Genomic DNA, 12,988 nt, shown 5'->3' with positions numbered 1-12,988 from the left:
CCCCTGCAATATTGGGCACTATTTTTGTTAAATTTGTTAGATTAAATATAATTTAAGAATTGGAAATGTTCAGAATTGAAGTATTTATAATTTTTATTGAGATCCTGAATGCAGCCAATAACAGCTCAGACCGTCAGTGGTCTTCTCTAATTTGCCAAGTAGGTAGTTAGAAATAGTGACGTTTTATCTGTTACCTTGATTTTTCTTTTGAGCATCGCAATGTCAAACTAGGCAAACAAGTATAGTCAGTAAGTTACTGCCCTATTGCCAGGGCTAAGGCAGAAATACACAGCCAGCTCAGTCAATTCCAGCCGAGGACTGCAGTTTTGTGCTTATTAGCACTCATCAGCCCAGCATAGGAGTGACTGAGCTGGAGGTGGAAAACCTCTGAAGGAAGAAGCACGAAACTGCAGTCCTCGGCTGGAATTGACTGATCTGACGGTGTATTTCAAACAAGTATAGGTTAAACTGCACCCTATTTCATCTAAAAAAGGGGTAGGGGATCAGCTGCTCAATGTGAAGACGTTTTAACTTAACAGCAAAAGAAAACAGCAAAGTATCAACAAATACAAACTAAACTGACATTGTGCAATGTGAAAGGCAAGTCTTAACAAACCTGGCAATAAAACTTACTGCATTTTTTTTCTACACAAAATTAAAATCATCAGGAAATCTTGGCTATTTGACTTTTTTTATAACATTTAAGAATATGTTCTTAAATTCTATAATAAATAATTAATTAATGAGTAAAAAAGATAACAAAATAGTGAATGAAGAAGAAAGTATGTGAGCTACTGAATTAGTAAAGAGAGTTTCATTCTGCCCTGCCCGCATTCACTTAACAAATTGTACTAATCATTTAAAACCAAAACATGCCTAATATTACATAAATAAATACTGCTTAAGGCTTTCACACCTGGCGTCTAAATGAAGAAAGACATTTCCGAGCTTATTGGCCGTGGTCTAAATGAAAACAAGAAACAATAAACGTTTGGTGTTTCTTCGTTTACATTTAGACCACTGCCAATAAGCTCAGAAATATCCTCTTCAAATAAATACTACATTAAACCAGGGGTCAATCTAGACAGAAATTCGGTCCGTTTACGGACCCTTCACAAAATTCCGAACCCTAAAAACGGACTCTTCACAAAATTCGGACCCCTATGAACGGACCTTTCACAAAAATCCGTAACTAAAACCGGACCTTTCACAAAATCTATTTCGCAAAGCAGTCACTGAAAGTTTTTTCTACCTCGGATCACCTAGGCACTCCGAGCGGAATGAGTCGCGCGCACGAAAGCTGATCGGATCGGATCCGATTGTATCGGAGGGAGGATGACGTGTGCCTCTCCGTGATTGAAGGAATTTCAAGTGCGCAGCGTGCTTATTGGTGGTTTTCGTTTTGAACTGCGAGCAGTGTGGCAACGAAATGGAAGTTGTTGGCGGATGCCTTGTTGCATGGTGTGTTTTATTTTGCTCGCCACGTTGGAACATCGAGCTAGGAATGCAATCTTAATTTTGTTTAAAGCTTTTATTTTTGCTCTCAAATTTACTAAAAAATAAAAAATATGACTTTAAGTTGATTTTCGACATTTTTTTTTACTTCACTAGTCGGAATGATCATGTTTCTTGGCGGTTTTGAAACCTCCAGTTTGGCAACACTATGCAAACAACAAGTTCAAGTAGTAGAAAAAACGCACGGCGTGCAATTGAATTCTTAAACTTAAACTGTTCAAATAAATGAACTAAAAATGATTTTTAATTTAATTCTCATCTTTTTAAAACTATAACTAAGAGTTATTTAGGTTATAGTGATCTTATGAAAACTTTATAGCTAGTTTTTTAATTTTTTTATTTGATACTACGATGAAGCGTGGCCGTCCACAATCGGGTGGAAATACCAGAAATTCGGATTATTTTCTTAAAAAAATTCAAGCCTTCAGATGCAAAAGGGTGCATTAAAATATCAACATTTTTTAAAGCCAGCGAAAACTCTAGCGCATCAGCTTCACCTATACCCTCTTTTCTTTTTTCTCTAGTCACTATCATATTTAAATGAATTGTAATAGTGGGGCTAATGTTGTGTGTCATAAGATTTTCAAAAAATTGAAAAGCAACAAAGCATAAATTTAACCGAGTGTCTTCCCTTACATAAATATTAACTATGAATGTGATAAAACTAATAAGAAACAATTTGAATTTATTTTGGTCTGTGGTACTATGTTGTAGCTTTCATTTCATGCATAAGAAATACATTTGTTTACTTTTCGGTTGCCGATTATTCGGTGTACCTTCAATGATTTGTCAAAAAACGAAACCTAAATTGCATTTTTTTTTTCACAAAATTCCATTTCAGTTTTCACAAAATTCCATTTTAGTTTTCACAAAATTCCAAATTATTTTTCACAAAATTCCTAAAACAGGACCCTGACAAAAAATCCTGGATTGACCCCTGTAAACATCAATAGATCTCAGTTACTACTTGAACTGTTAGTAAGAACTTTAGCATTAAATAACAAGAAAAAATATCTTGGATATACCACAGAATATTGTAATAAGAGTTACAAATTTTAAAAATATAGCTTGAATTGTCGTATAACTTGGTCTTCATAAATATTTTGTGGCTAGAATTAACCGCATGTTTAATAACATAGTTAAACTATTGCCAGATAAGTGGCACAGCAAACTGTAAAAGCGTTTATCATTACTCTGCCCCACTATTTCACACTTTGCCCCCTACTCCTATATTTATATCAATTATGTATGCTAAAGTTAGATGGTGCTGCGGTGAAGTTACCATGTCGCAATTGCGTAGGGAACCCCAAGACATCGGGGGTGGAGGGGGACCAAAACAACACATGAAAAATTCTTTACGTAGTTCTGTTCATCTTTAACGGGCCCCAAAAATGCACTGCTTGCTCTATTCTAACATACTTAATTACAAGAATATCAAAAACAATACTTGATCATATTTAAATGCAAGAAACGATAGAAATTAAAATGAGTTTATGCAATTTAAAAACTAAATATAATATGGCAAGCTTCAGAAACAAAAATGGCATCACAAATCTCAGCCCCGAAAGATGGTATTAAAATGATTCATCATCGACATTATCAGGGTTACCGATATATATCAGTCAATATATATCATGATATATATCTAATATTTTTAAAATATCATTTTGATATTTTTGTATTTATTTTTTCAACTACAGTATCTTCAATATAAAAATTACATTATTCATAGTAATATTGTTCATTTATTATTGTAAATAATCCAAAAGTTATTTACTACATTTTTATGAGTATTAATACATCATTAATGCAGCAAAGTATTCTTTTCTATTTTATGTTCATTCAATTATCAGTAATGTTACAATTTTGATTCATAGTAAAAGTTCATAGTTAAATATAACATGTTGGTCAGGAAAAAAGAGAGGTCTAATGACTATGCAGTGACAGATGCATATTTTTTATTTTTGAACCTTATAACTGTAAAAGTAGCTAACAGAAGAAAAATGAAACAGCTAATGCTAAATTAGCTCCATTAAAATTGACAAAAATGTAAAATGAAATATTAGATATAAATAATGAAAGAAACCTTAATTTTAAGTCTACATATTGTAATAATAATATAAGAAAATAAAGAGTGGTTTGAGGATTCATCTACTATTTTGAAGACTTCAGTTTCTGCTGATTGAAAATATCGGATATACAGTTGAACCTCCATATACATTACCTGCCAACATCTACTGGGAAAAAATCCAGTAGATGTTTAAGAAATCCAGTGGATGATTACGATAGATTTTTCATTGTTATTGAGGGAAGAAAATGGATTTCTTATGATCCTTCTCAGTGCAACCAAATGTTCTTTACATCATATACACAATCAAGAGAAATCCACTATAATATTAAAATCTGTTCGCGTCCGTCTGTCTGAAGATCGATCTTCTCGAGAACCACTGCGAATCGGGAGTCAAACGAGATACCGATCAATTCGAAATTTTCCAAAGAAAACAATCGGACCAATCTCATAATTGTACGACTTTGATTAGCGGAGATATTAATTAAAATGTTAATTAACATAACGCTATTCAGGAATTTTTATTTCTTTCCTGTTGCTATTTTGCATATGGGTGAGCAAATAAAATTCTAATAATTGTGTCAAAAGAGATTTTTTTGGCTGCTGTCCAAATCTTAAAACAACGTATCCATCTAGAATTTCATTTTTAATTAGTTTAAAATTGGTTGCTTTATTCGGACATTTATCGTCTGTCCTTTCTTATTTTTTCACATTCAACGTTCTTAACTCTTTTCAGCATATGAAAAATGTTTCTTTAGTAATGTTTATTGATTGAAGTGTAAGTTTATCATTCACCGGCCTCATATTTGGGTACATTTAGGATGTGCGACTAATTATGTTTATTTTGTTGGACTTTTTTCCGTCACATGGGTGAGTTTTCGAATTGTAATAAATCTCTTTTTCCTTCCTGTTTCGATTTTTTCAATACAGTTTGTATCGTTAAAAGAACACGTTAAATTAAGATTGTTTGGATTTCTTTAAGTGAAACAGAGTTGAACAAAAAAGATTGTTTTTAAGGATTTTAACTAAAGCTTAATTGGAATCTGATGGCTTGATATTAAATTAATGCTTATTGGTATTTAATAAGTCTTGGCGCTTTAGTTTCACGTAATCAACAAAAAAGTGTGTGTCATTTTATGTAAAAAGCTGATTGTAATTGTACATAAATATTTCAGATATTATCAGATTTAATTCAGCATAAAGTGAGCACATATTATAGTTGAAATTGCATATATTTTCATCTTTTGTGCTAATTGAAAATACTCATAACTTGTATTATTGATAAATATGATTAACGTTAAAGAGGTTTTTGCCAAAAATATGCTCTACTGGTGTTTTGCAAACCTTGCATTACGCGTAATTATTTACTCCTTAGCGCTTTAGAAACTGATGTCAGAGTAATACAAAAACATCAATTGGACATCTCTTTCATTTTTAAGTAGCCCGTGCAACGCTGGGCACGCAGCTAGTAAATGATCAAAATCCATGAATCTCCCGGAAAAACCAGTAGAGTTGGCAGATATGCATATATCGAACTTCCACATATCAAAATTTTCTATATATCGAAATCCCAGTAAATTTCTATATTACATAGAAAAATTGTTTCTATATATCGCAAAAATCTCTATTGATTTTTTTTTCGAGACATTCGTAGATTTTTTTTCTACTTTAGACTGATTGCAGGGGCAAATCCAGGATTTTTTTCTCACTACCTATTTTTGTGAAAGTACTGTATCAATAATCTATTTTTGTGAAAGTTTTTTTTATTAGCATTGTGTTTGGGATCTTTCAAAGGCACATTCTACTTTTTGTTAAGAAAATTAGAGCAATTTAAATGGTATTTAGAAAGGTTCAAATGTCGTTTACTATTATTTCTAACGTTTTTTTTCTTGGGGGGGGGAGGGGTAAGAGGTAGGAAAATTACCATTGTATCTCAGCTCAATAGGCTTTGTACTGTGTAAAATTCAGGAAATTATCATCCCCCAAAACTGATGCTACGTTGCGTATTTGCAATTTGGTGAAAAACAGCTAAAAATGAGTTTAATACTATGAAAAAGCTGTTACCTAAGCGATTGTTCATTTAAATCATCTTAGCATTTCATTTTATGAGTAAACTGTGTTTTAAACAGAAAAACAAGTTTTCTATTTTAGAATACAGATATTTGTAAAATTTTCGATTATTTAATATTGTTTCTAGAATATGCCGATTTTCAAAGTTAGTTTTGTAAAGCTGCTGATTTTATAACTTGATTTTTGTGAAAATACCGATTTTAAAATAAGATTTTTGTGAAGGTACCGAAAAACGGTAGTAAAATCAGCCTGTATTGGGCCCCGGTTTGTCTTATTAAAAATGAAGGTTAGGGGAAAAAATTATGTTCCCTAAAGGTTGCTACGAAACTCACAAGGAATCTGGGGTTGAGGGGTGTGTAGATAGGTCGTTGTTCCGTTCTAGAGTTCTTAAATTCCATCAAGTTTATTTCAAATCTTAATTTTAACCAGTAACACTGTAAAATCAGTTTCAAGTTATCCCTTTTCTCTGTTGATTATTATTCCTAGTCTTTTTAGCTTCAGTAAAAATCATTCAAGTTAGGTAGAATGATTTTTTACTTTTCTCTCGATTACACTGTCAAAACGAAAATCTCCCTTATATTGCGGATCAAGGTGAATTGCCGAAGAATGAAGATGTACGAAAGCGCAAAAATAATTTCTGTCATTTTTTTAATTATTAACATTCATTTAATCAGATGCTTGTATAAATTAGGTTTCTTACACGAAAATTAGCTTTAATTTCAGTACTTTAGGAGGTTTTTCGGATAAAATAAGATTGTATCTATATATCGAATTTTTTTCTGGCAATTTACTAATTCGTTCTATGGAGGTCCGACTGAATATCAAAATATTCAATATATATTAAAACATCAGATATTTTTGAAAATAGTATGATATTTTGAAACCCTGGACATTATAACCATCAACATAGAGCAAGAAATAATACAGTAGACACCCGTTTCATGCAGGTCTATTTTACGCGGTTTAAGCTTTGACACCTTTATTTTATGCGGATAAGTTTTGGTTTTATGCATATGCAGCAAAGCAAACAGATAAAATTTTTCTCTCTTTTGAAAATCCAAACTCCTAAAGATTGCAGATTATGCATTATCAACTGCATTTTGGCATGCTAATAATAGAGCTTGGGCCACGGGAGACATTTTACGCAAATGGTTCGAGAGCTTTTTCCAGAAGTGAAGTTATTAAACTCCCGCAGTTCAGAGCTAACTGGAAGAAGAGTTTTTAGGAGTGACAAAGGAGGCCAAAACCAACGAGGATAGCAACATTGGTAACGCACAACCAAACACATTTGCACTGAAAATTTTGAACCATTAATAGACAATAGAAATGATCCTTCTGATTTCTTAGCGAATGAAGATTCTATCGTGGAAATGATGCAAGTGATCAGGGATGCGTTAATGCTCTGCAGAGAATTAGAAAGAAAAAATTCTTAACGACTGCCAATAGCCAGCTCCCTTTTATAAACAGAAGATGAAATTAATTCATGTTTTCTACATACACATTGTGCATTAAAAGTCAATATAAGTACAATTAATCACTAGAATTATTCTTTTATCTATGGAACCGAACTCTTATTTTTAAACACCAGTATTAGGTCTCAATTAACTTGGTTTCGATTTACGACTCATTTCCGTGGAACGTAACTCCCGCATAAAATGAAGGTCTACTGTAATAACATGGTTCTAGGATATCATAATTAGTTCAACATACAACTTTTTTAAACATAGCTTTAGCTTCAGAATAAGATCTAGCATCAAAATTTATCAGCCGAAAGATGGTGAAATTGATTTGCATCATACACTAAGAGCTATGTTATCAACCAGGTGAAGTAATAAACAATAGAATGTTCAATAATAATTAACAAACGGCACAACAGCTTATACAAGGATTGATAATACGAGACATGGAAATTTATGCAATTTAAAAACTACAGGTACCATGGTAACATTCAGAAACAAAAATGGCATCACAAATCTCAGCCCCGAAAGATGGTATTAAAATGATTCATCATGGAACATGCCGACATTAAAGCCTTCAACATAGAGCAATAAATAAAAGCATGGTTCTAGGACATAAGATAGTTCAAAATACAACTTTTTTAACATAGCTTTAGCTTCAGAAAAATGTCTAGCATCAAAATTTATCAGCCGAAAGATGGTGAAATTGATTTGCATCATGCACTAAGAGCTATGTTATCAACCAGGTGAAGTAATGAACAATAGAATGTTCAATAATAATCAACAAACGGGACAACAGCTTATACAAGGATTGATAATACGAGACATGGAAATTTATGCAATTTAAAAACTACAGGTACCATAGTAACATTCAGAAACAAAAATGGCATCACAAATCTCAGCCCCGAAAGATGGTATTAAAATGATTCATCATGGAACATGCCGACATTATAGCCTTCAACATAGAGCAACAAATAAAAGCATGGTTCTAGGACATTTTAAGAGATACAACTTTTTTAACATAGCTTTAGCTTCAGAAAAATGTCTAGCATCAAAATTTATCAGCCGAAAGATGGTGAAAATGATTTACATCATGCACTAAGAACTATGTTATTAACCAGGTGAAGTAATAAACAATAGAACGTACAATACTAATTAACAATAGCACAACAGCTCAAACAAGGATTGATAATACAAGACTGGGTAATTTATGCAATTTAAAAAGTACAAGCACTATGGTAAGCTTCAGAAACAAAAATGGCATCACAAATCTCAGCCCCGAAAGATGGTATTAAAATGATTCATCATGGACATTATCAGGGTTCGCCGATACATATCAGCATAGAGCAACAAATAATATTAGCATGGTTCTAGGACATAAGATAGTTCAAAATACAACTTTTTTGACATAGCTTAGCTTCAGAATTAAGGTCTAGCATCAAAATTTATCGGCATGGTGAAAAAGGATTTGCCTCATGCACTAAGCTGTTATCAATCAGGTGAAGTAATGAACGATAGAACGTTCAATACTAATAAACAAACGGCACGAGAGCTTAAACAAGGATTAATAATACGAGACATACTTTAGTATTAGCTGCAGGGCGTCCTAATTCGAACTTCCTCTTCTTACGAATGGGCTTTCGTTTACCACCAGTTTTCCTTCGTTTATGCCAATGGTCGCGTGAAATACCTATTTTTAAAATAAAAAAACATGAGATTTCAATCCATTTTGACGCACATAGTCACTAAAGTGGAACCTAAACAAAAATTTAACACGGACAAACTAATACAGAATTCTACAAAATAGATGCTTACATAAGTTAGGAATAAAGAAAAAAACCAAAAGCTAATTTATATAATGAATAAAATGCTTTAAAAAATCAGATTATAATAGATTATTAACTCACCCATTATGGAACGTAATTCCCCACGCCGACCAAAATTTTAAGCATAAACTTGTTGCCAAGATAAATGAAGCGTTGCCATTAAACTTCGGCCACTTATGGGCAAAGAACAAAATCCATGGAGTATGAAATTTTCTTCCACTTCTTTTGCCTAGGAAATATTTGCCTTTTTAACAATCAATAAATTGTTATTATTTTTTTTCTAAAAATTTTAGATCTCAAACCGTATTTATTGTTTACAGTGAACGTGAATTAGACTTAAAAGTGTCAATCAGAATTTTCATTTAAATTCCTTGTCTTGCGATTAATTATTTGGCAACGCTTTAGCCCCTAAATTGTAAACAATCTCCGAGTTTTTCTCTTTCTTTGGGTTTTTTTTTGTAAATGAAATGAACACTTAATGAATTTTAAAATTAATCAAGGCTGTTATGAAAGTAAATAATGCATTCCTAGACAAAGTGTGAAACTATTGTAACCACTCTGTTTCTGGTCTTTTGTATACGAATGAATATATTGGATGAAGTGCTAAAACCGGGTACATAATATACCCGGCTTTTGTTAGTTCGTACTCTCTTGAAACGTCCTGTCATTTTACCGTATGTGGGGGATATTTGTCAAAATCCTGATTATTTTCCCTGAAGACTAGGTGTTAATATATTTCGGGTTTGCAGATATTGGGGATATTTCGATAATTGGGAATTTGGCGCGGTCGTCTCATTTTTGGCGTAAATAATTTTATTTTGGTAACCCTGCTGATTAAAGTAACCCTATGTGAATAGATATTTCCGATCTCTTTGTTTTGATTTGCAAAGAAAAATACCTCTCGCGCTGGAGCCAAAAATTAACGCCAATGAAGAAAGATAGCCAGATTCCCAATTATCGAAATATCCCCCAGATATTGTTAGAAAAAAAGAGAAAAATGCACAAAATTTACCCACTGCACAAAAATCTTAATCATTAATATGCTCCTTTCAAATTCTGTCTTTGTGATTTTTTATAAATTCAATATTCTGATTAAACCTTTAATGTTGATGTTATTCATTATTATTTTAGTTTCACTTTTAGTCTGAATTGTTCTGGTCCGTCATTCAGATTTTTCCGGGTGGGGATATTTCGATACTTGGGAACCTGGCGATCTTTCTTCATTGGCGTCAGTTTTTGGCTCCAGCGCCTGCGCGAGAGGTATTTTTCTTTGCAGATTAAAACAAAGAAATCGGAAACGTCTATTCACATAGGGTTACTATAAATCAGCCGGGTTACTAAAATAAAATTATTTACGCCAAAAATGAGACGACCGCGCCAGATTCCCAATTATCGAAATATCCCCAATATCATGTCAAAAACAGCAAAAAGCATGCCTGTACATGGGAATGCATTACTACCTAAATCGAGGGCTGCAATTGGCCCCTCTAAATGACAGACCTGGTGTTACTGTAACTTGGTTGTTGGTTGTGGTGAGTTTTTAAAAATCTTGGCACAAGAGCCAATCCATCAAAATTTAAAAACTCCCAACAATCTACCAAACAATTAAAAGAATCATTAAATGTTTTTAATTTGTTTAATGTTAAAAAATGTTAAAGTTAAAAAATAAATAAATAAATAAATTAAAAAAAACAAAAAATTGTATTCTCTCTCCAATCTCCCTACATGAAAGAAACTTTTATTTTTTCATTCAACATTCTGTTTTCATCACTAACTCTATCATTTTTAGTGTCATATATTAACACAGTCTAGAACTAGTTTCTCTTGAAATGCTACTCCTACAATTCCTCTGTTGATTTTATATTCTAGTTGATATTGTTTATCTGTCTCATTTTGTTCGGCTGTAAGCTAAATAATTTTATTGTAAAAAATAAATGTTAGAATCTTAAATGCACACAACCAGTCAAGCGGCCGAAAATTACTTTTCGAAGTTTTTGTTTGTTACGGCTAGTGGCTTAGAGTGGTAAATTTTTCATGTGTGTGGAGGATGGGGAATCATATGAAATTCTTTGAATTTGAAGGCTGAAAAGCGCAATTTTAGGTCTGCATGTATGTTCATACATATAATTTTAAGTTTCGTACTGGGAGGGGTATAACCAACGATCCCCCTGGCCATGCCACTGATAACCGCTCTTATACACATAAAAATAAACTACCATATTATGATCTACAATTTGTATTTACAACTCATTCTAGGGGGGGGGGGTATCCCAAAATTTCCTGTTTGGCTGAACTATTGGAAACTAGGATTTTCTGGATTTCTAATCTATGATTTGTTAAACATTTTGAAATTTATATTTTCAAAAAGAAAAAATTATGTAAATATAAATATTACTTGTGTTAAAATTTCTCAATGAATTTATTTATTTGCAGATTTTAATGTGCATATTTGCTTTTGTTTTTGAAATGCAATCGTTTGTTCCCAAATTTATTGATGCATATTCTTCATGTGCTTTATATTAATGGTTAGCTCCAATTATTTTCATTTGTAATGATAAGATAAAAGCCTGAAATTTGAAAGCATACTCTGAATAATTATTCAAATTTTAAAAATTTGCTCTTGAAAAGTTGAGAATTAAAAATAAAATTTTGTTTTCACTACGGCAAAGTACATTAGCCCCTCGTTATATTGCGCTTGTCGGGAGGCAATTATAAAGAGCGATATATCCAAAAAAATGCAATATAACCAAGGCTGTTAAAAATAATGATTGAAATAATATTCAAGTATTTTTTTGTGAATTAACATTAAATGTAGTTCTTTCTTATATTGGGTCGATTTCTTGAATAATGCATCAAAAAAAAATTATCTTGCCATTTTTCTAATAGCACAAAAACAATTAAAAATATGCTAAAGTTTTTTTTTTTTTGGTAAAATAAGAGCCATTATTTCACTAAATATTATAATTGGGCTGTTATAGCTGAAAATGCAGTGAATTCAGAAGAATTAAATGCATTCTTGTTTCTTTTTTTTTTTTTTTTTGGCAAAAAAGGGAAGTTAAAGAATTTTCCTGAGAAACTTATAAGTATTTTAATACTAAAGTGACCTCAAATTTAGAAGAAAGTTTAAAAACCTGAAATTTTTGAGGGGACAGAAGGAAAGCGCAATATATCCGAATTAGCGATGTAATGAGGCACGATATAACAAGGGGTTACTGTATTCAATAAAAATAATAAATGCTGATATGTTTTTCTTTTTTTTTTTTTTTTTTTTTTGACTATTAAGTCTTATCATTAATATTTGTTAAAAATTAAACATGATTTGAAAGTAATCCAATTTATCAGACGTCCAAACCTAAACTTTACAATGAGGGGAAAGTCTGTTTACTAAATGAAATTCTGAATGATAAAATGTGCACATGTACCTATATCAAATGGAAAGACATATTAGATAAAGTTATCATTGAAAAAAGATTGAAAAAAATTTGCAATGCTATCTTTTCAAATTTTTCAAATTATTAGTCAAAATTTGCCGATTTTTTGGGAGGTCACAGTGATCTCCTATTGGGGCCTTTCTGTCCAGTTTATGTTTATAACTCATTAGTCTTACTTCATTGCTATGCTAACACTAAACTTTAGTAAGCTTCTTTGTTTGCTTCTCAAATCCTATACAGATTTTAGAAAATTGTGTTATAAATTGTAGTAATAAATTGTATATTGGTTAAATTCAAAGGGATTTTTTGTTTTTCAAAGAGTTAAAATAAACTAGTTTTTATTCTCACAAAATTGTATGAATCCAAACATTTAATTTCTGAACTTCATTTTTGTTTTCCTGCAAGTTTTCTCCCTAAAAAGTGCATAATTTGCTTTTGCTTAAAGCTCCCTGTGCACAGTAGATTTTTAGAAATATTACTTGTCTTACAACAAAACCGCAAACTCTCTGTAAAATTTGATCAACTGATAAAATTTTACTAAGATCAAAATTTTCCAATTCACACCCAAAAGTGCTCAGATAAGTGTGCTTACTATGCTGCCACAGAAAGGTAAAAGGATCT

The 12,988-nt window shown here is 31.8% G+C and overlaps 2 protein-coding genes across 2 annotated transcripts in view; one reads left to right on the top strand and one right to left on the bottom strand.

The window, feature by feature from the left end:
- Window positions 1–9,107, bottom strand: part of LOC129227434 (40S ribosomal protein S8) — a 31,360-nt gene extending 22,253 nt beyond the window's left edge. The window contains exons 1-2 of the mRNA XM_054861992.1: window positions 9,018–9,107; window positions 8,694–8,800 (exon numbers count right to left, since the gene is read on the bottom strand). Of these exons, the coding sequence (XP_054717967.1) occupies window positions 8,694–8,800; window positions 9,018–9,021 (111 nt within the window). The 5' untranslated portion in view covers window positions 9,022–9,107. The remainder of the gene's footprint in view (window positions 1–8,693; window positions 8,801–9,017) is intronic.
- Window positions 9,108–9,344: 237 nt separating this feature from the next.
- The window catches only part of LOC129228041 (tRNA-splicing endonuclease subunit Sen34-like), a 38,622-nt gene continuing 34,978 nt past the window's right edge, over window positions 9,345–12,988 (top strand). Inside the window, exon 1 of the mRNA XM_054862671.1 lies at window positions 9,345–9,448. The gene's annotated coding sequence lies outside the window, so the exon portion shown is untranslated. The remainder of the gene's footprint in view (window positions 9,449–12,988) is intronic.

Source organism: Uloborus diversus, chromosome 8 (genome assembly GCF_026930045.1).
Source record: "Uloborus diversus isolate 005 chromosome 8, Udiv.v.3.1, whole genome shotgun sequence".
NCBI lineage: Eukaryota > Metazoa > Arthropoda > Arachnida > Araneae > Uloboridae > Uloborus > Uloborus diversus.
This window is presented reverse-complemented; position numbering and strand designations above follow the sequence as displayed.